At 35.5% G+C, this 24,320-nt stretch overlaps 1 protein-coding gene across 2 annotated transcripts in view; it reads left to right on the forward strand.

Moving 5' to 3' along the window:
* LOC150104187 (uncharacterized) overlaps positions 1 to 24,320 on the forward strand; it is a 334,543-nt gene that overhangs the window by 92,448 nt on the left and 217,775 nt on the right. For both annotated transcript variants that reach the window (XM_090396816.1, XM_090396817.1), the window contains exon 5: positions 17,775 to 17,848. In XM_090396816.1, the coding sequence (XP_090252942.1) occupies positions 17,775 to 17,848 (74 nt within the window). The remainder of the gene's footprint in view (positions 1 to 17,774; positions 17,849 to 24,320) is intronic.

Genomic DNA, 24,320 nt, shown 5'->3' on the forward strand with positions numbered 1-24,320 from the left:
ATTCTTGAAACATTTTCATTATGTTTTGTAATAATGAAATCACTTTTAAACATTTTTAAGCACTTATTATGAACAGTGACTTATTTAAATCTCACTCTTATTAGTCACTTTTTGTTATCACTCTAGTTCTTGCTATTTTTTCTTGGTCCCTTGTTAATTCTAGTAATGCATCTTTTTTTTTTTTTTTTTTTTGCTTTGCTTTATCTTCTTTTTGTTTATAAATAATCTCCTTCTGTTTTGTTACTATAAGTTTTTTCCCTCATTTCTTTCCCATAAATTTTTAATCATTGTCAATTTCATACCTTAAGTGTTATCATATAAATGATGTGTTTTTCAATAAATATTCCAAATGTTTGCTATGTGCTTTAACAAGTTTCACTACTATACCTTAGGAACGTATAGTATAGGTAATATTGAGTGTGGAAGAAGGAACCTTACAGTTGAAGAAACGCTGATTCCTTCTTCTTACTATTGTACTTGCACAAGACCTATTATCACTGCTGTGCTATAGGTCTTGATCTCCTACGCTGTTCAGATATTTAAAAAAGAAAAACTTAACACTGTTAAGTTTTTCTTAACAGTGTTAAGTTTGAGACAGTTAACACTGTTAACTTTGAGACAAACATTATGTTTGTCTCAAAGATTCTGCGTTTAGTATTTTTACTTAGTTCTTTTGCCCTCTAAATAGGTTTTAGCTATGCAGACTTATTTTTTACTTTTTTTCTTTTGTTTATAATGTTGTTGCTGTCCTATGTTCTATAGTCAGATTTCAGAAACTTTTTCCTTATCACCCATAAAAAAATTGATGTATCTTTATTTTAATTTCTTTAGTTTTTTTACATTAAATTTTTAATCATGCCCTTTCATATTTTATTTTTGAATCGTTTAATTTTAAATCTTTATATTTAAGTTCGAGACAAAAGACAGACATGAGCAAAATCATATTAGAGATCCTCTAGTCCTGGCAGCATAGTTACCTGAGCAGATAGCATCTTTGTTCCTTGACTGATAGTGTTGTAAAGATTAAACAAGCCTTATTATTATTATTATATAAAGTTTTTCTACTTGGTTCAAAATTAAACTTTCAAGAAATTGTATTCTTGTTTAATCCTTTATGTGCAAACAAAGTTTGCACATGAAGTATGCAAATATATTTTTTATCTTTTCTACTGTTTACAACATTGTGGATGTCCCATGTCCTGTAATCAGATTTTTGGGATATCAGGAATTTCTTTCATTATCATCCATATAAAAATTGGTGAATAATAATTAAGTATTTTAGTATCCCATGATGCTAATTATACTTCTTTCATAAGTGTATATTGCTGTGCGTTATGGGAAGTGTCATTATCCAGATTGGTTTTGATCTTTATTGAGATATATTAAAGTGCAGTGATACCTCTCCAAAAGCTCTGAGTGATCTACATAATTATTCTAAATCTCTAAAGGATCATTGCTAAACTTCACTCCTGACCTGAATCATTCCAGAATTGGAAACTCAGTGATGGTTCTACCCACTGACAGGCAAAAACTGGTCACCGAGCAGTAGAGAGCCTCTCTGCTCCCCTGGAAAGCAAGCTACCATCCAGACAAGAAAGAAAGAACAGTGTTAAATTAATGCAGAATTCATATATTTCTCATATAGAAGTAATAAAAAGATGTATCATCCTATTATTACAATACTCTAGATCATTTAATTTTATTTAGAAATAGTTGTAGAAAGTTTTTTCACTTGATTAGAAATTAAATTTGTTAAGAAATTAATTCTTCATTAATCCTTTATCCACGTGTAAGTTACCAAAGTTTATGCATGAAGTAACTTCACAGCTAGGCTACTTGTATATAGAACCTGGTGATTTCACATTAATAGCTCCCATCAAAAGCTTCACATCGGTGACAATTGATGCAAATCCATCAGCCTCTATACAGGTAGCTTAGTCATGGAGATGCTTCACATGCTTGTTTGCTTACATTTGGATAGATTAAACACGAATATAATTTCTTGGCAACTTCAAGTATTTTTTATTAGTTAGTAATTTGAAACTTATTCCTAACTAGTTTCACTCACACAAAACTAGCAGCTTCTCTAGAGTTTGTAATAAGCACAAAAAACATAAACAGATAACAGTATAGTTGTCCAAATGCTGAAAAATTGTTACAAAAGAAATTAAATTAATTCACCGTAAACACAAATGTGAAATCATGTGCTATGCATTAACTGTCCTCAGGTAAAGACTGGAGATGATTGTTGGCAAAATTGAAATCTGAGATATTGAAAAATTTAATAGGATCTTTCCAGATGTCATTTAATATTAGTCTGTGATTTCTGTTCAAAGATCTGTGTGATTAAATAACTGTAACAGATTCTTTAAGAAGTCTGGAATAAAAGTTTTCTTTTAAAATATGGCATGGTAGAAATATCCCAGTTTACTCTATGGTTAGCAGTTGGGGTATTGCCAGACCAGATCTTTATTTCTTTTATGTTCAACATCTTCAATATGTTCTTTCTTTCTTTCTCACCTCAAATCCCATGGCTTGTCTGTCCAATGTAGACTAGCCATTGTGAGCATGGCATTCTATATACTCCTGGTAAAGGGGAGTGATATCGTTAGGAGATTTGAATGGTTTACTGCTAGCCTATGTAGAGAGACAAGCCATGGATTTTAGGCAAGAAAGAAAGAACATGCTAGAGATGTTGAACATAAAAGAAAGATCAGGGTCTGACCATCTGTACCTCAACCACTAACCATACAGTAAGTTGGAATATTTGTACCATGCTATATTTAGAACTTTTAGAGTTGATCTTTTAATACAAGTATTTTGTAATTTACTTTTTATTTCTAATGTACACCAGAGAGCATATGAAACTGGTTGAATAAGATATTTTTTTTTTAGTTTTTACTCTTCATGGTTCATACCTGATATAAGGTCACGAACGATTCACACCACATAAGGTTATTATCAAATAATTGTCTTTTTGTGTATGTTGATACATCTTTCAGACAATTCACCATTTTTTGTTATAGAAAGCCAACATGCTCATCAAAAGACACTTACATAAACAATCATGCCACCATCTAACTGAAATGTTTATCGTGCGTGCACACACACACACGCAAAGGGCCTAGCCTATTTATTTCAGTGACACAGTGCTTACTTCTGAATCCCTGTTTACATTATATACTTTCTTTTTTTTTAACCAATAGCCTCATGTGCTGTATAATAGACAAAGTACTGCACTTTGTCCCCTTTATATAACATACATTCTCATAGTAAAATGACTCCTATAATATTTGGGATACATCTGAAATCACCAAATTAGTTATCTTCCCTTATTCTCAGTTTTAGTTACACTGTTTGATTCTTTTCTTCTCAAAGGTAAGGTAGAATTTGTGCATGTTTGCTATAGTATACCATGTTAGTTTTCAGCTTAGAATCTAGACCAGTGGTTCTTAACCGGTGTTTCCCCAGAATACTTGTATTCTGTGAACTGGTTACAAGTGTTCCGCCGGTGAAAGATGTCACATGACACAGTTCTGAGTGTAATTGGCTACTCTGATCCTAACAACTGAAGACTGCTATGCGCGTTGAATTCTAAACCAATAGAATATCGTTTATAGGTCAATGGTAGGCTCTATTAAAGGATTTGTTACCCTTGTGGAGAAAATAAACCCAAACATTATATCTACGCACTGTTTTTTGCACAGAGAATCCCTAGTTTCTCTAGGGATTCTCTGAAAACATTACTGGCAAAATTAAAACCTGTACTAAACCAAGTTGTAAATAAATATGGCAAATTACACCTAATCAAGACCTTAAAAAGCAAGCCTTTTTAAGAAACTTTGCATATCTATGGAAGCCAAGTATAAATCTTTGCTTTTGCACACTGAAATAAGATGGTTATCCAGGGGCAAAGTGTTATTCTGAATTTTAAAACTTAAAAATAAATTATTGGCCTTTTTTCAAAATGAAGGTACAGATGCTTTTGTAAAATGTCTTCAAAATGACATTTGGTGTGCTAAAATGGCATATTTAGCTGATATTTTTAATTACTTAATAGCGTTAATACAAGTAAACGAAAATATTTTCACATCCACTGACAAATTATCAGCTTTTCAGAAAAAAACACATTGATACGTTTCCTTTGCTCCATAATAAAAATGTCGAGGGAATTATTTCCGTTATAACAGAACATTTAACAATATTGGAAGAAAAGATTTAGAGTTACTTTCCCTCCTTAAATACACACAATTATGACTGGATACGAAATCATTTGGCGCAGTTAATACATCGAGTTGTGATTTTTCATTACAAGAAAAAGAACAATTAGTTACCTTGTCAATGGATTGTACTCGAAAAATGAAATTCTCTGAAATAACTCTTGAGGAATTTTGGATTTTTATCCAAGCCAAATATTCAGCTCTCTCCACAAGGGGACTGAAAATTTTGTTAGCTTTCAACATCATATTTGTGAGCTCGATTTCTCAATATTAACCAATATAAAAACTAAAAAGCTTGAAAGCCTTACTAATATAGACAAAGAGATGAGGGTAGCTATATCACATATTAGACCTGATATTGCTGAAATCTGGAAAAGCTCTAGTATCGCATTAAAATAAGTTCCATTTTTATAAAAGGCAAGTCCATGCATATTTTTATTGTTAGTTTTATGACCCTCATGCTTTCGGTGTTCCCCAAAATTTTCTTATAATTGAAAGTGTTCCATAACTTAGTAAAGGTTAAGAACCACTGATGTAGAGCCTCCAATTTTTAATATTCTTTGGCTTAAAAGAATCTGTTCATTTCTGTCAAATTCATTTGCTTCATTCATTGCTTTCCTGATGTCACTAACCATTCTGAACTTTGAGTTCCCCTCTTTAAATTTTGATTTTCTCCAGTCCAACTTTTCTGTAACTCATAGCTTAATGTTTCAACTCCAGTTAGTTTTATTTTTTCTGGCTGCACCGATTTAACAAGTAGAAATGCTGAGTCTTTTGCTTTCACCAGTGATTTTACACAAACTGTTCACATTCCTATCAGAATACCAGATACCACTGTTGACATACCATGGATATCTTTCTCGTTACTGATGCTTTTAAATGTGCATTAGATATCATTTGTTCTGTAGGCATTTCAGACCACAATCTTGGGCAGATTTCTACTTTCATGAAGAAGAAGAAATCACTACTACTAAATTATGGTCCACACATAACACGGGCATTTTCATTCATATAGGGGGCATCATATGAATACTAGGTGGGATGATCTGAATAACTTCTCAGCCTCATTTCCTTTGTTGGATTATTGTTTTGGGTCTCATGACACAAACACTGAAAAAAATTCTTATTTGCATTGAAATATTCATTTCCTGTTTCACTTTAAATTTTCTTCCTTGAACTCACAATGCTCCTTCCTTATCTAATTCTTGGTTCTTCCAGAAGTGTGCCCAGGCTATACAAGAAAAGAATCATGTATATCATAATTGACTTTGATTTAAATTTCTGCCTTCATTTTCTGTTTATACTAAAGTTTGATATAGTTGCAAGCAGACTGTCAGTATACCAAAAATTATTTTGAAATGGGTTACCAAAAGTATGAAACTAGTATCTTGTCAAGTTAACTTGTTCCAAATCGCCTTCCACCAGATGGAAAAAAGTCAATTTTCTGGCTTTTTATTTTTCCTCCAGTACTTGCATTATTGAACTTTGTAAAGTCTTTCTTTCATTCTAAATGTGCAATATTCATTGTCCCCTTTCAGTTTGTGTCAGAAAGTGATCAGAAAGAGCTCGTCTACACTTATATACCAGAAGTCTCCTGGTCCTAATGCATTTTCAGTGATTGTTTTGAATGTTTTGTGTGACAGTTATCTCCTGGTCTGTCGCCTTTTTATTCCACTTTTATCTATCCTGGAGGAAATATGCTATATTCAAGCACACCTCTAAGAACAACAAACCTTTTTTTTTTTCATCAAAAAGTGAGAAAAGCATTAACAGTCAACCATTATGCTAGAAGCCTCTCAACAAATAAACAATTGCAAATATGGATTCTGCAGTTGTTGATCAACTAGTATAAGTAGTCAAGCAACACCTGGAACAAATTAGTGTGAGTGCAAGGATGATTGTAAAGAGCTGGGTACAGTTTCTCAGGTTTCGAATTTTCAAATGAGAAGTCATCATCATCATCATCATTATTGTTATTATTATTAAGGGTGACTCCAGGTAGCCCTTAGACTCATCGAGGGAGGCCCTAAACATCGTGTCCACACAACTATTCAACATTCTCACAGTATCTATCATACCTTGCCTTCAACTCATTCACTGTCATAGCACCCACAACAGCCTCTGGCAGCTTATTCCACTCATTCACCACTCTAAAAGTAAAGAATCCAGCTCTAACACCCTTGTTAACCACACTCTTGCCCAGCTTCCATAGATGTCCCCTAGTTCTCCCACCACCAGACCTGATCTCAAAAATATCATCTGAATTAATCCTATAGAAACCAACCCTTCAGCAATTTGAATGTCTCAATCATATTTCCCCTTTTCTGCCTATCAACCAGTTTCTGCAACCCACAAATTTTCAACCTGTTCTCATAAGGTTCATTCCATAGACCTGCTATCATCTTGGTCACTTTCCTCTGGATCCACTCCACCTCCTCCCCATGAAGAAGAAACCTAGGTGATCAAATCTGGGCACAGTAGTCGAGATGAGGTCTTATCAAGGCTCGGTACAGAGGAACAATAACTTGCTTGTCTCTGCTCGTCAAGGTATTTTTCAACAGCCAAGTGATTTGATGAGCTGATTTAGCCACTTTTGCAATGTGTCCCTTAAACTTCATCTCCCTATCCACCAACACTCCGAAGTCCCTGGCCTCATCAATCTCCTGGAGTACAGTTCCACCAATGTGGTATACTGCTGCTAATCTTTTCACCCCAAAATGCATAACCTTACATTTTGCCACATTAAATTGACATCCATTCTCCTTAGCCCAGAACTCCAATCTATCCAAATCATCCTGCAAGATTTTGACATCTTCTGCATTCACTATTGCCCTACTCAACTTTGCATCATCAGCGAACAAATGAACCGTTCCTCTTAGATCCTTCACTGTATCGTTAATGAACAAATTAAACATCAGTGCTCCAAGAACAAAATCCTGCAGCACACCACTAGTCACAGGCTGTCTTTTGAATTCTACTCCTGAATAAACTACTCTCTGATATCTCTCCATCAACCGCCCATCTATCCATCTCACCAACCCTATATCCATTCCCATATGTTGCAGTTTACGGATTAGAATTCTATGTTGTATCCTGTCAAAGCCCTTAGCCAGGTCCAGCAGTATCACTGTAAACCCATTACCCTTATCTAGTTCAGCCGTCACTGTGTTATAAAACTTGAGCAAGTTACTGAGGCATGATCTACCCTTCACAAAGCCATGCTGTCTCCCGTACGGTATCTCATTTTCATCAATCCATTCCTGTATTTTTCCATTGACTACTTTCTCCAGGACCTTGACAACGACTCCTGATATGCTGATCGGTCAGTAATTTGCAACAGTAGTCTTGGATCCTCCTTTATGCAGTGGAACTATTTTTCCCTCTTTCCACACCTTCGGAACTAAACTAGACCCGAGACTCAGATTAAACAACATGGTCAAGGGCACTGATAATTCTTTAGCCGCTTCACATAAGACCCCTGCCAGTATACCATCCAATCCCACAGATGTATTCACATTAAGGTTCTGTAATAGACTATTCACCTCCACTTCATTCATAATTCCTGTATAAACTAATGGTTCCTTCATTCTTTCAATTTCGCCATCTGGATGATATACTCTTGCAAAGTGCTCACTCAGTAATTTCACTATATCGACTGATCCAGTGACCTCCTTATCATCGACATTCCTTAAAATCATTCTGCCGTGTACAGTTTTTTTTTTTTTTGCTTGCAGCATATTTAAAGAGCTGTTTGGGTTTCTCTTTAGCTTGCATAGCTAGTTTCCTTTCATAATCCATTTTTACTGTTCGTGTGCCTGCAGGTCACCCTTCTCTTTAAATTCCCTCCACAGTTGTTTCTTTTTTTTTTTTTTTTGCAGCTCAAGCTTAATGGTGTCTTCCATTTAACCCCTATTTGTTTTATTATTCGGACCCTAGGTATACAATCAACTATAACCTCCTGTACATGCTCCTTGACCACTTCCCATGCTCTATCGACATCCAGCCCTTGCAGTTTTACATGCCATGGCACTGAACCAAGCAATCTCCTAAGCTTGTCATACTTGCCAGCACGGTAATTCTACATATTTTCTGTCTTAATCGAAAATTCTAAAGACCTTATGATTACTCTCAGCAATGGGTGGCAACATGGTCATATTCATTACAGTCAAATTCTCAGATGCTATTACCAGGTCAAGCACTCTCAAACCCCTAGTATTTTCTATTACATGCTGTCTCAGATAGTTAACCCTTAATAACTGAATAAAATCCAGTTCCTTCCTCACGTATCCTCTCCTGCTTCCAATCACTGTTACTATAGTTGAAATCCCCCATAATAATTACCCTCTTTCCACTCATTTCATCAATTTGTTTATGCATACTATCCCCACTATCTATTCCATCACCTGGTCTATAGCAGCACGCAACTGTATATTTTGTTCTGCTAGTCACAATCTCACACCAAATAGCCACAAATGAGTTCTTTTCACTATCCTGCAATACAACTTCAATTCTCCTTGGTTGCAGTTCATCGGCTGTCATCAATAACACTCCTCCTCCCATTTTATTCTCTCTGTCCCTCCTAAACACACTATAACCTACACATTCTATCCCACTAACTATATCATCTTCTGTCAGCCATATTTCGCTAATACCAACAACCTGTGGCCAGGAAGAGCCAACCAAGGCCAAAAATCCTTCCTTCTTGTTCCTAATACTCTTGGCATTAGTATACATGAAATGCAGAGGTCCCTTTGTTCCACCCCTTTCTTGATGAATTATTCTAACTATCCCATTCCGATTACTTGTCTTTGGTACTGGCTCGGGTACAATATATACATTCTTACACTCAACTGTCTCACTGATGTCTTCATATCCATTTCCCCCCTCCTTGGTAGTTCTAGTTTCCCTGGTTCTGCACATCCATTTTCAAATCGTTCAGCAACACTTTCCAGTCTCTGCACACCAAATCCATTCAAATGCAGGCCATCCATCTTGTATAAATCCTTTCGCCCATCAAACTCATTCCACACCACACCGTCTGCATAGCCTGCATATTCATTTGAGATTATGGCCCTCCTCCTAAACCTTTTTTTGTTTATATTCTCTGTCGTACTGTGCCAACAGACTCACCCCATCAGCAGACTTATTACTTGAAAGGAGATAAAAAATTTATCTTCTTCCAATTCATTCGTACCCACCACAACTATCAATTCTTTCACTGAAACAATCATAGATTGTTTGAATGAGGCATATCAAACTGCATACCCAGGTCAGGAGGATAAACCAAGTATAGATTAAGTAGATCAGTAGCGATATAACGGTGAAGCTGCAAAAAAACAGAAAGCATCGTGAAAGAGAATATAAACAAAAAAGGTGATCACAGTGCTCATGAGCAATACAAAGCACAGGCAAGAAGAGCAACTGGTCCGGTAGGGAAGGCTAAATCAGATTTTGAGAGAAAATTAGCTATGCAGGCAAAGTAAATTCAAAAGAGAGTTCTTGCTATGTAGCATATAAGCAAAAGAATGATTATGGAAAGATAACTTTACTCAGTGCTGATGGTAGAAAAGAGACAGAAGTAGAAGAAAGTTCAGTTAAGTGATCACTTTAACAAGGGTATATCATCCTTGTGATGACTATGCAGCTACTGATGTGAAACCCTTTAGCAGTTGGCCTACATCAGCTAATGTGTTATGAGAATGTGCAAGTGAACTGGCAGTGTCTCTGATGAAGTTGTTTAATGTAAGTCTCAGCTTTAGCAAGGTTCCAAGAAAGGGGAAAGAGGGTAAAATAGTTCCATTACATAAAGTCTTGGTGGCTCCAAGACACAAGTAGCAAATTATAATTAATTTGTACTTCTATCTTTGTTACAAAAGCCTGTGTAGCTCAGCAGATGTGGCGTTTGCACACCTCCGCGCTTGGCTGCACAAAGGAAGACTTGGTTTCGAGTCTAGTCGACGACTAGAGGAAATTTTTCTAAGCCTTTTTTCGACCGGTTCCCGAGTTAGTCGATCTCTGGTACGGGCAAGCAGGTTTTTCCTCCCGGAAACTCGGGTTTTTCGTCCTGTAAACTCAAGAAAATCGACCGTAGAACCCACATTATTTCAGACATTAAATATATTGTGTTAGGGTTAGGGACCACGAGATGGCGGCACATTTGAGCCATCTCTCTTCACTGCGTACCACTTAATTAGTGATAGCCTTGGGCCATCTGTCTCTGATGGGTACCAGTGGAGATTGAACTGCCCACTCAGTCTCCAAAAGTTAGATAGGGCTAAATGGCCTCGCCTACTCCCGTATACGGGAATTAAAAGGCGTTAGCTGATTTTTTTTTTTTTTTTTTATCTTTGTTACAGCAAATAACAGTTAGTATCTATAAAGTGGTGGTTAAAGTATTGGAAAAGTTGATTAAAAGTAAAATTCAGAAATGAGTGGATAGCAATATGATACTCTACAGGGGGCAGCATTGCTTTGTAAAAGGGAGGTCCTGTCTCAGTAATTTATGTATTTTATAAGGTGACAACAGAATTGGATAAATGAAATGGCTACATTATTATTATTATTATGGGCTACTCCATGGAGTCCTTAGACTCATCGAGGGAGGCCTTAAAGATCTTAACATAAATATCATACTTTGCTTTGAACTCATTCACAATGCACCCATAACAGACTATGGTAACATATTCCACTCATTCATCACTCTCCAAGCAAAAATCCTAGTTGTAGCACCATAGGAGTTGTAACACCTAGTTGTAAGAGTTTATATTTTTCACGGATTCCTTAGCAGCCCTTCAAGCCATCAAGAAATACTTAAAGACATAGCAAAAAACATAAACAAACTACATAAGGATTCCGAAATAATCTTCCAATGGATCCCATCTCATGTGAGATTAAAGGGAAACAAAACTGCAAATGAAGTAGCAAAAATGGCTGCAACATCAAATGATACTACAGATTTCGATCTTTTTAAAACCACCCAAAAAGAAAACATAAAAACAGCAATTCTTCAGGACATGACTCACCACTGGTACTGAGCAGAAAATCCAGGAGCTACCATCAACTCCAAGTTTAATCACAGTGCTATTACCATGATCTCTCGTCTCAAGATCGGCCACACAAGACCAAAAAATAATTTTGAAATTATAAATTCATTTTTTTCATTGTTAGGCCAAGAACTCTTCAGACCACCCTCTTAAGTTAAAATCTGTTTGAAAACTATCTTGTATACAGCTAATTTAGTTTTTTAACAATTTTTTTCTTCAATTTATTCAGCCGACTTCCTACAATTTGTCTATTTCCATATTTAATTTGCTATCTTCACTAAAATCAGTCGAATTCAGTCCAAACAGCAGAATTACTAAGTGAACACTTGGCAAGATTATATCATTCAGGTGTTGATATTGCAGAAACTAGAGAGCCAAAGGCTTATACGGGAACTGAGGTAAATGAAATAGAGGCGCATAGCATATTACAGAACCTTAATGTGAATACATCTGTGGGATTGGATGGTATACCAGCTTGAGTGTTACATGAAACAGCAGGGAATGATTAGTGCCCTTGACCATATTGTTTAATCTAAGTATCAACTATGGGTTCGTTTTAAGAGGGTGGAAAGAGGGGGGAAATAGTTTCATTGCATAAAGGGTGCTCCAAAACTGATGTAGCAAATTACTGACTGATCAGCCTATCAGGAGTAGTTGTTGTCATGGTACTGGAGAAGTTGGTCAAGAGCAAAATACAGGAATGGATAGATTGAAATGGGATACTGTATGGGGGGGGGCAGCATGGTTTTGTGAAGGGTAGGTCATGTTTTGGTAATTTGCTTGCATTTTATAATACAGTGACAGCTGAGTTGGATAAAGGTAATGGGTTTACAGTGATATTACTGAACTTTGTAAAGGCCTTTGACAGGATACCACATGGAATTCTAATCAGTAAACTTCAGCACATTGGGATGGATATAGGGTTGGTGAAGTGGATAGGAGGGTGATTGATGGAAAGATATCATAGAGTAGTTTATTCAGGAGTAGAATCCAGAAGAAGGCCTGTGATTAGTGGTGTGCCACAGTGTTCTTTTCTTAGACTGCTGCTGTTTAATTTGTTCATCAATGATATAAGAAAGGATCTGAGAGAAACTTTTCAATTATTTGCCAATGATGCAAAGTTGGGTAGAGCAATAGTTAATACAGATGACGTCAAAATTTTGCAGGATGATTTAGATAGATTGGGCAAAGGAGAATGGATATCAGTTTAATGTGGCCAAGTGTAAGGTTATGCATTTTGGGGTAAAAAGATTACCAGCTGTGTACCACATCGGTATAACTGTACTCTAGGAAATTGGCAAAGTCAGAGACTTGGGAGTGTTAGTGGATAGGGAGTTAAGTTTAGGGTGGCACATAGCAAAAGTGGCTAAAGCAGCTCATCAGATCACTTGGTTACTGAAAATTACTTTGACGAGCAGAGACAAACAGGTTATTGAGCCTTGATAAGACCCCATCTTGACTACAGCATGCAGATCTGGGTGCCAGGGTTTCTTGGTGATGAGGAGGAGAGGATCCAGAGGGAAGTGACCAAGATGGTAGCAGGTCTATTAAACCTTTCAAGAACAGATTGAAGAGTTGTGGATAACAGGAACTGGTTGATAGTTGGAAAAGTGGTGATATGATCGAGACATACAAATTACTGAAGGGTTTTTACAAGATTAATTCAGAGGGTATTTTTCAGAACTGGTCTGGTGGTGGGAGAACTATGATTATCCTTGGAAACTGAACAAAAGTGTAGTTAGCAAGATGGTTACAACTAGGTTTTTTGCTTGGAGAATGGTGAATGAGTGGAATATGTTGCCAGAGTCCACTGTGGGTACCGTGACTCTGATTGAGTTCAAAGCAAAGTATGATAGGTACTGCACAAATGTTGGATAGTTCTTGAGATGATGTTTGGAGCCTCCCTTGATGAGTCTAAGGACTTCTTGGAGTTTCCCATAATAATAAATTTGTGCCTAAATAGCTAAAATGTTTCTTCTATAGGTTCATCATTCAGGACAGTTGAGGTTTTCAAAATATCTGCCTGTTTTCATCTTCTCGGTCGTTTTATTCCTGATTTTCGTACCAAATTTATTCCAACAGTTATTCAATTTAGTCAGAGAATCTTGTAGACTTGTGCTGGATTTATTCAGAAATATAACATCATCTGCACTGAGTAAAGAAAACCAAGATTAACGTTGCCAATTTTGATATCAGATGGAATACTATTTTCCTTCATAATCCAAATTGATAATGAATGAATGACAGTGGAGATAATGTGCACCCTTGTCACAAATCTGATTTAACATCAAACCATCTTCCTGTACCTCCTTCAATTCTGAATGCTGACTTATTAAATAGAGACCATGTATTGCTCGATATAATGTCCCATATAAACCATATAACTGTAGCATTTTAAAGAGCTTTCCTCTGGACACCTTGTCATATGCCTTTTCTAGATTTTCAAAACTTAAATTCAAATCCTTGATATATTCCCAAAATTTTTGAACTATTTGTCTTGAATTGAAAATCTGATCCTGACAATCTCTATTTGGCCTGAATCCAGCTTGTTCTTCCTGAGCTTTCCTCTTTCACTTCTTGAGTCCATCATCTGATTTTTCTATCCTTACAGACAATCTCTCCACATGTTTCTCTGGCTGAATCAGTCAGTTTTCTTTAGGGTTTGCCACTAAATCTACAAGGTTTGGTTATTGTTTTTAAACTCTTTATTTTTTTTATTCAATGATGTTTATGTATTTGAGTCTACAGTTCACTTCTGAAAGCTACTAAACTTTGATTCATTTTAAAACTTACTTACACACTCTTCTTTTCAGTATGAAATTCATTCATTGTATGAAACTACTCTACTTCGCTAAATACATCTCATCCTGTCTACTACTTAATTGTCCAACCATGACACCCCAACCATCAATGCCATCTACCTCCCATCATCACCAACAACAGTATTTTTTTGTCTGTAAATTGCATGTGTTTTAAAGGCTGATTTGTCTGTATGTGGGATGAAAACGCCCGAGTTTCCAGAAGAAAAACCCTGCTACCACCGTATGAGATCGGTGGTAGCAGGGTTTTTCTCACCTTCAACTGAACTCACCTTTGAACTCACCTTCAACTGAAAAAGCCCATATAAGGATTCTCCTCATCACGACGAGAATCGAACCCAGGTCTTTTCCAATTGAAGGCCGCAATGTTCTGCTATTCTTCCAATTGCGCTATGGCAGCTTCAAAAGTCATACTATGCCAGCACACAGGTTACAGCGGTACATATGGTAAATGGTCAGCAGGACAATCACAAACATCCATGCCCTTGGCAGGATTTGAACCCACAGCCACTTGGCTGGAGAGCGGATATGTGCTAACCATTCGGCCAACAGCCGGCATTTAGTTACCTTTGAATATTATTGCTATTTCTTCTTTTCCCTGATTGTTATTGCCTGAATATAAAATTTTGTATTTGTTACTTCGAAAGATCTCACCTATTTTTATTTTCTTTATTTCTGTCATGCTATTATGTCATTCTGGTATTTATCCAGTTCTTTTGCTAGTTCCATTTTTTTTCTATTGATTCTTCTTACATATTGATACCAATCTTGAACACTGCTGATGTTGAGTTGGGAGGTGTTGTAGCATTTTTTCCAGTAGCTGAATAAGAATACATTTGGTTGGCTAAATCCCAAATTGCCAGCCCATCCTCATTCTTTCATCTCCAGGTAGATATGAAACCTGACAAGGACAGATACCTGTCCAATCCTCACCCTTTCAGGTAGATACCTGAAAGGGTGAGGATTGGACATTAGCTCACAACCTCAGTCAGTTCTCCACATTTCTTAAAGGTGATGTGGAGGTCCTGATTAAAATCCATATTATGTTTAACTAATTATCATGGCTTATGTTTCATTTTGTCAGGTTAACTGCACAAGCTTACTGTCTTCATATTGGTATATGTTGTAACGAGTGTATTCCTGCTGTCTTACTACTTCAGATTATTTATATTTCACATTACCAGATTGCTATAGTGTAAAAACGTGATGTCACGAAAAATAATATAAACTCTAGTGGATCGATTTTTACAGTAGGAACACACATTAAAAACCTTGTATAAAGTGTATCTATGTTTCTTATGTTCAAATTTTGTATAAACACCAAAATAAGCCCAAAGGGAATTGGCTCGCTCATTGTTTAAAGACAAAAGTACAATGTGGAAACCAAAAGTAATATCTATGAGTCGGCAGTTTCTTTTGAAAAAGTGTTTGCTAGTCCTGTAGCAGGTGACCTTGAAGGTCAGTATTGAAAGGACGCGGCGTGCATCAATCGGAAAGTCCCGTAGGCCAAAGCCAGATTAAGGACATCTAAGGAGAAGAATAGATTTGTCGGCAAATGTTTGAGAACTGCCAATCTCATGATGTTGTTCGGGGTTCTTGTAACTATGTGCAAGACATGTAGGACATTTGGGGTCCAATAACCTTGAAAAAAAGTGCAGGGGCAATGAGAGATATAAGGCTTGGAGTTTTGTTAAGAAACGCTTCCTATTTTCATCTTGCCTGATCTACCCATGAGAAGTCGAGGAGGAGAGGTGCCATAAGTCTGGAGGGGAAAGACGGAGTCTATCCACCTGAGGCAGTTTTCCAGTTCGAAGCCAAGGATAATCTGGAGGTCAATCTAAGGTGGAATCTTGCTGTGTGAATCCAAGCCTTGCCTCTCCATTTGAGTACGTGCATGCCCACCGTCATATGCATTTTCCCCGTCAGTCAAATTCCAGATGCCAGAAGAACCTATCCAGTATCCCGCTAGCTGAAGCGACTCCTCATCGGTGCCCTAAAACTCTTGTAAAGGAAGGAAAAGAAGTAAAAACCCGGAACGGAGAAGAGACCCCTGAAACATCGGAAGAAAATAACAAAGAAGGAGGGACGTATGCAAGACAGTCAGAGACCCACGTGAGTCTAATGTTCATTTTCTTTATGTGTGATTTTAGATAATTCCCCTAAAGAACTGCTGAACTGATTAGTATAAAAAAAAAAGTAGCAATTTTTCTTATTTGCATGAGTCACCCATAGATCTGTGCTAAACCGTAAACAAGCCAAACGTGAGCGTAGTAAATTTCCTTAAGATGAAATTAGGTTAATTTGAAATTCTTTTAATCTTTGTATGTGCTGAATTAATTTCTTGTTGAAATGTTTAACTTAGAAGGGATGAAAGTATGTCAGTATAAAATTGCCAATCATATAACTAAGTCTTTAAAGTTAAGAGTGAGAGCTAAGGAGTTATATGATGTGTGTGTGTGGTGCATGCTAGAAGATTAATTACGGTTGCTATGCACACCTATATAGTTCCTTGTTATGTGTGAAGAATTTTTAGTAAATGTGAAGTGGAATGTACTAAATTGAGTTTAACTGAGAATATATATATATGAAAGTCCATTGAATATCGTGCTTGAATACTTGTTTAAGAATAAGGATTTATTTTGTGAATGAAGCTTTAATTACTTGCACTGTATATAATTCTTTGACCTGTTATTAAATGTTGATTGTTTTTTTATATACAATGTTTCTGGCTCAGTTTAATCTTTTGCAATGCACTGATCCTAAATAAAATCGGACCTGTAAGGTGGGAACCAGAAGTTCCCACCTTACAGGTGGGAAATTCTTAAATCATTTTTTAAAATGATTTAAGAAGCTTAATAGAATTAATAGAAAATTTTTGGCCATGACTGCAAACTGTGGCTAAGTTATGATATGAGTAAATTCTTTGTTCAGCGAGGGTATTAATGCTTTCTTGTGTCATAAGGGGAACTTCTGAGGCACAGTCAAAATAATTCAAATCAATATCTAGAGATCCCGGACACAGGGAGGAATACTTCAAGTAGAACAAAGATAGAATTAGAGATTGATGCAAGCATAGTGATAAAAGTGATTTACAAAGTATTATTACAAACATTGCAACAAACAACGACCACCAAAGAAATATTACAATAGTATTTCTTCATGTTTGCAGATCTTTTACTAGTTTATTTGACAAATGGATTTGCTGTGTTTTCTTGTTTGGGTCATTTCACATTTTATCTTAAGATGGTCATGATTCTAGCTAGTGACTAGTTGTCTCTCGTTTAGTGTATATCTGGCCTTCTTGTTCTCACCCTTTTCTTTCTTTCTTTCTTTTTTTTTTATCACATGCTTTATTCTACATCTCTTTTTAATCAAAAGAATTCTAAAAAATGGAAGAATGCTCACCTAAAAAAACCTTGATTAGTATATAAAATTCTACAGAAATAAAGTTTTTTACATGAGTTATCTTCTTTCTTTAAAATTCTTTTGATTATGCCAAGTCATATTTCATTAATGAAGCAAACATTTTTTTCTGATTTTTGTATGCTGCAAATAAAATAAAAACACAATCTTATATTTTGTTTTTATCTTATAAATACTACCATTTAACTAACAATATATGCTTCATTTAATTTAATCATTAATTAATATGGCAATGATTTAACTTTAATTTTGTTTTTTTTTATGGTTAGGTGAGCTCTTCTGATTCACTGTCTTCTTGTGAGTTGAATAGATCAAAAGAAAACCTGACTGTTCAAAAAATAGAGTAAGCATCATTACTTCTTTTAATTAAAACATGCTCATAAAACAAGTGAAAACTTAGAAAGAAACAGTTGCATGTTTTGATGCTCACTTTGTTTGTATAATTGAACATTTTTGCTCTGCATCTATAAAGTATTTATACTAAATCTTAAAAGTAGAAGTTTCTTAGAATAAAAAAAAAATAAAGCATACTTTTTTGTATAAGAAAATAATTTGCTTGCTACAATTATAATAGAAAATTACTATATATTGTAATTTCTGCATTTGGGCCCCAAACTCTTTCAAAAAAAATTTTAATAGGAATTATGCTATGTTCAAGTTCTTAAGAGATATAATTTCCAGAATGTTACTAAAGCTTTCAAAATGTCTTAATAATATGGTTCAAATAGGATATAGCACTCTTTCTTACCAAAAGGAGAGAGAGAGAGAGAGAGAGAGAGACATAAGTTAATATCATCTGCTTTATGAGCAGATCCCAGTAAATTCCAAGCTTGGAAGAATGAAAATTATCACAATTATTCAAATTCAAAGTATATGAATATTCCCATAAAGTTTGCAAAGCCTTGTTTGTCTGGATTTCAGAATCTTCTCCTTGGGTACTGATCCCATTGCCATTATTTATTATTATTATTATCTGAGACCTCCAAGGAGTCATTGAGGGAGGCTGTAAATTACCCAATCCAGCTATCATACCTTCCCTTAAATTCATTTACACTAAACACACTCACTCTCTGGGAGAAACTAGCTCTTAACCCTTTCTTGACTGAGAACAACCTTAACCTCCATGGATGCCCCCGTATTCTCTTCCTACCTTCCATATAACGAAAAATTTCATCATTTGAAATGCTGTAATGCCCATTCAAAAGTTTATAGATCTCTATCATATCGCCCCACTTTCTCCTGTTAACCAGAGTCTGTAATCCGCATACTCACAATCTGTCCTCATAATCTAAATCCCATAATCCAGATATAATCTTTGTAAGTCTTCTTTGCACCCTTTCCACAGCTTCTTAATCTGGGAGACCAAATCTGTGCACAGTAATCCAAGTGTGGTCTTATCAAAACCTTATAAAAGACAAAATTACTTCCTTATCCTTACATGTCAAGGTTCACTTCAACATAGCAATTATCCTCTGAGTTATATTTGCAACTTTTGCTATGTGACCTTTGAACTTCAAATTCTTATCCACCAATACACCAAGATCCCTTGCCTTCAGTTTCTTGTAGCATAACCTCGCTAATATAATATGGCACTGGAACACTAATCACGCCAAAGTGCATAACTTTACACTTAATAACATTAAACTGACAGCCATTTTCGTTTGCCCAGATTTCCAGTTTATTCAAATCATTTTGTAATTGCTGAATATCAGTAGCATCCCTGATTGCCCTGCCTATCTTTGCATCATCAGCAAACAATTGCAAATCTGATGATAGACCCTGCTTGATGTCATTCATGTATAGATTGAACAATAATGGCCAAGGACTGAACCTGAAGTACACCACTGGTTACCTTAAATTTGGCAGATTCACACCCACTGTATACCACTTTTTGATATCCATCTGTCAACCATCCCCTGATCCAAAATTTAATGGGAACAATCTTGGATTTCAGTGCTACCAAATAAAATCCTGTTGAATTTCTCTCAGGATGGACCCCAACTTGTTTCTACTTCAGACAGATTGTATTTCTCTTCTTAGTCTAACTCAGTGGTCTCCAAACTTTTCGCCATGAGGGCCACATTGGATACTTCAGCACTGTTCAGCGGGCCATAGTAATAAAAAACTCTAGAACTAGATATATGAGTTTTATTGAAAGCAGATAAAAACTGATTACAGAGTATGTGAGATTAAATTATCGTATATTAGAAAACGAACACTATCAGCAAATTCTCATATTTTTATCTTCTTCTTCTACAGCTTCTCCCACTTAAGTGGGGTCACTGTTTGTTATGAGTCTCCTCCACACCTTCCTGTCTTTGGCTGTCACCACATCCAAGTTCTTCATCTTCAAGTCCTCTTCTACCAGCTCCCTCCATCTCTTCTTTGGCTGCCCACGCTTCAGCCTTCCCTGCACATCCATCTGCACGACCCTTCTTCCCACATATTCGTCCTCCCTCCTCATCACATGACCAAACCATCTCAACCTTGCCTCCTGTATTTTTATCACAAATTATAATAAAACTATTAATGTGAATGATGTAACTGTGTTTGTGTTTTTAAAATCTTATTAAACTCAGGTTCAAATTTTGAAGTGCTAATTGCAAGTAGTGATTTCAAATGTTCATCAGATAAATTTGCCCTGTATTTTGACTTGATATATTTCATTCGGGAAAAAGTTTGTTCGCAAAGATACGTTTTTAAGTGTGACATAAATTTTTTTGTTGATAAAAAAAAGTTTATTCGGATGTAACTTTTTTATTTCGTTTTGAATTCTTTAAAATTTTTTTTCTTTGTTAGTCCATTTTAACCTACCTTTTACGGTCAGAAAGACCGTAACTTGGATTGCGGTTATTTTTTGCTATTCAGGAATATATTTTGAACACAATTTTAATTAATGCATTTGAAATCTATCAACACCCCCGTGTTTTTTTGGATTCTTATTGAAAAATTAGTCTCCAGTTGGCGGGCCGGATAAAATCATATCGTGAGCCATAATTTGGAGACCCTGGTCTAACTGGTTGGAGAGCTTTCCGGGCGGCACAGACAGATTATGTTTGCATCCTCATCAGACACTGCTCTTCTCACCTATGCAGCTCTTGACACTATAAAACTTCCAGCTGTGCATCTTTGGAGTAGGCACTGATTCCAGTGATTCTTAATGGAATCGAAGTACATTGAAGTTAGTGGATGATAACCTACTCTTCTCTCACAGACTCGATTGCTTCACTTTCCTTCAGATGTTTTGTTTGATGCTTTTAGATGATTATTGTTCTGCTAAATGTTTGAGGGAGTGGGGAGACACATATGATCCAAATATGTGGAAGTTTCCTACAGCTAAATTTAATTCCTCTATTTAAAATTTGTTCAATACTTAGCTATTCTCCTCAAACATCAAAAACACTACTCTCTTTATATAATGTATATAAAATCTTACTCTCATCAGTACTGACACCATGTTCACTTCTGACATTTCCTCATTGTTTACCAACATTTCTTTTCAAAGCCACTTGAATTAATCAAAGCCCAGTTTCTTTTTGCAGAATCTTAGCTCCATTTCAGTTCACCAGCAAATATGATTACTTTGTTTGGCAAGGAAAAAATTTTCAAACAAACTGTGCATAGGCTCTCCCTTCTCCAATAACTTCTTCATGGTAACTTTGGATCTGCATCATCCCATCAGTTTGGTGAATCTTTTGAGAATATGGCGATGTTATCAACAAATCAGTAATTGTATAGTTTTTCCTCTAAGATATTTTGTTGGTCCAACCAGGTTTTTTGAACACATGTCAGTTGTAGCAGTAAAAAGTCTAGGAACTACTGGTCACCTTGTTCCATATTCCAAATACCTTTATTGATTTGGAAGTAGTCATCTTTCTGTGCAAACTACTGCTTGGCTATGGCTGTAAAAAGATTGGATTAGTACAATATATATATATATATGTGTGTGTGTTTATTATGGATGCTCTTCAGTATTTGGCTGATTCAGCATGTTTCTCTAATATGCAGCTTCAGCTGAATCAGTAGAAAGATTCAGTATTCAGCCTGCTGAACCAGAAAAATTCCTATTATAACAAATGCAACCAAACAGAAAAAAGCCTCACCTTATTTTGCATGACCATTCAAATAGAAAGGTTTCCAAGGCTCATAAGTGAACTTATTCTGCAGTACAATTTCTCAGAAAATTTCTTTCGGCACTAGGTACCAGCATATTCCTTGAAAGAATTTTTTTTCAGAGGCTGAAATATTTATAAAGAAAGCAAATGTATGCTACTTTAAAGAATGCTGAAAAATTCATTTTTCTGCATCATAATTTATTGTGAATTAATTTTGATTAGCAAATCCATAATGATTCTCTATATTTCACAGTTTAAAATAAGTTTGGTTAATATTTTTGTTATTTGAAGGAATAAGTGTAATATTTTTTTCTGATTTTTATGCCATAGTGTTTTTTAGATGAAATGGAGAATGTTATGGATTCATCTATATTTTATAGCCAAATGTAGAAAGAAAGTGAAGTTTCAAAAATTTACCAGCAAGCTTATTAGAACAAGACTGATCGGAGTTGCCTTAGCTTGAACTACCTTTGATTAGGTTTCAACCAAGTTCAAGAAACAAGTGGGAAATGAAGACAAAAATTCATTGAGTACTATAACTAAGTTATGTCAGAAAGTTAAATTCATTAGTTATCTCTCTGTAGATGCATAATAAAATATTAAACTATAGAGCTGACAAGCTTATATATAAGACATTGTGATAGAGAATATTACAGACACATTTCATCTTTCTCAAAAGACGGAAATCATAGTGTTTCATTCAACAAGCTAAGACTAATTGTGCAACTCTCCCATCATTTACAGGAAGAACGCTCAAATATCAAACAATGTATGAAATTAAATGGCTTCTCAGAAAACTACACAGCATCTTTTGACTCCTACAAACCTAACCCAAACAAGAAATCAATACGTTGAGTTCCAGTCCTATACATTTCTGAACTGATTTCAAGAATTCTGAAGAAATATGATTTAGTAGTGACTTTTATTCCTATTAAACTCTCCTATGTCTTTTCCAGGCATATACCAAGTTCTGTGTGACTGCCATCTTTCCTCCTTCAGACAAATTGGATGCTCAGTAGAAAAAAGAATGTAAAAACATCAGTCATATGTTCTTCACAAGAAATCTGATAAATCTGGATTGGCTCAACATGGAATAGAGACAGACCAAAGAATGTTGTGGTCTTCACTGCCCTAACTTGAATCAAAATGACTGCCTATCCTTATCAAAATTATGGGAAGGTTTCATTACGATAACGCATTACAGTTTTCTTTTTTTCAATCACTGTTAAAACCAAGAATGCTGTTCCATAAAGACATAAACTCTTCAGAAATAAACTAGATACCACATTTATCTGATGATTTGTTGAGTATACAGATCAGAAGAATATAAAGAATATAAGAGACCAGACCAGAAGAATATAAACTTATGATATAAGTTTATATTCTTCTTCTTATTATTCCTTCACTCCTCTTTTACCTTGAGATATCGAGTTTCTATTCATTTAACTGTGACCATATCTTGAGGATAAGATGGTTAGCCTTATGACTCCTGGTGTGTCCTATTTCTAGATGCCTGTGTTCACGGGCCAGTTGGTCTGTTCTGGGGGACGGAAAACCCGAGTTTCTGGGTGAAAAAACCCCCTACTTCTGTATGAGACTGGCTAACTCACCGTGAGTCGAAAAACACCAGATAAAGGTTAGGTCACTGACAGGAATCGAACCCATGTCTTTCCAACCAAAGGGCATCGTCTATACTGACTGAGCTACAGAGGCTCAATCAAGTTATTTTTTATTTTTATTTATTAAGTTATTTTTATATATGTGCAATTTATTTTTACAATGTTTACAAAATTAACCTTTACTTCAGGTAAAGCATAGCACTATTGGCGATTTAACATCACTTGGCTCATTCTATTTCAAATAAATCAATTGTTGTATTCTACCTTGTAACAACTGTTTTTTAAATGGCTGACGGTGATTAATTTCAGACTGAAATATATGGCAGTATATTTAATAAATAATGCCTTTACCTTGTGTTTTCGTGTATATATTGTATAGAACAGAAAGAGGAGATATTAAAGATACGTGCGCATTTTGTAGCTAAATATACATTTACAGGAAAGCCTCATTTTACGAAGGGGTTAGGTTCCCAGCCTACTGTTTGTAAAAATGAATCTTCGTAAATTGAGGTAAAGTTATAATATATTTAAATGAGATTGGTTCCTTTAGTACAAATAACTTTTCCACCAGCTTCTTCATTTATTTCATTAAACAAGGACTTTGCTTTGTCCATGATTATTTCTTGAGTTACAAGAATATTTGTTTGTTTCATATCATTAATCCACAGCACTAATAATTTTTCCATATTTTTTGTTACTTCTCTCCTTGAATATGATATTCTTGACACTTTTGTATTAATAATTCCTGCATGTGAATGCTTTATCTTCTCTGCATTGGTAACTGTTGTTGAAACTGTAGAAGGCATTAATTTTAATGCTTTACACACATCAGAATGACTCTCACCTGCTTCAATATGTCAAATCACTTGCATTTTTTCCTCATTGGTGATTTTCTGCTTTCTTTTAGATGAGGAAGACGTTGAATCAGAAGTACACATGAAATATGGATTGATCTGTTTATTTTACAGTGCTGAAATGAATACATTTAGACGCTTCTTTAATAATTACCCTTAAGCACTGATGCTGTTCACTTATGAAAAATACAAGTCTCTGAAACAGAATTGCTTTGGCATTGAATGTG

This window comes from Typopeltis vanoorti, chromosome 8 (genome assembly GCF_054136105.1).
Source record: "Typopeltis vanoorti isolate ZY-2024b chromosome 8, IOZ_Tvanoo_1.0, whole genome shotgun sequence".
Lineage (NCBI taxonomy): Eukaryota > Metazoa > Arthropoda > Arachnida > Uropygi > Thelyphonidae > Typopeltis > Typopeltis vanoorti.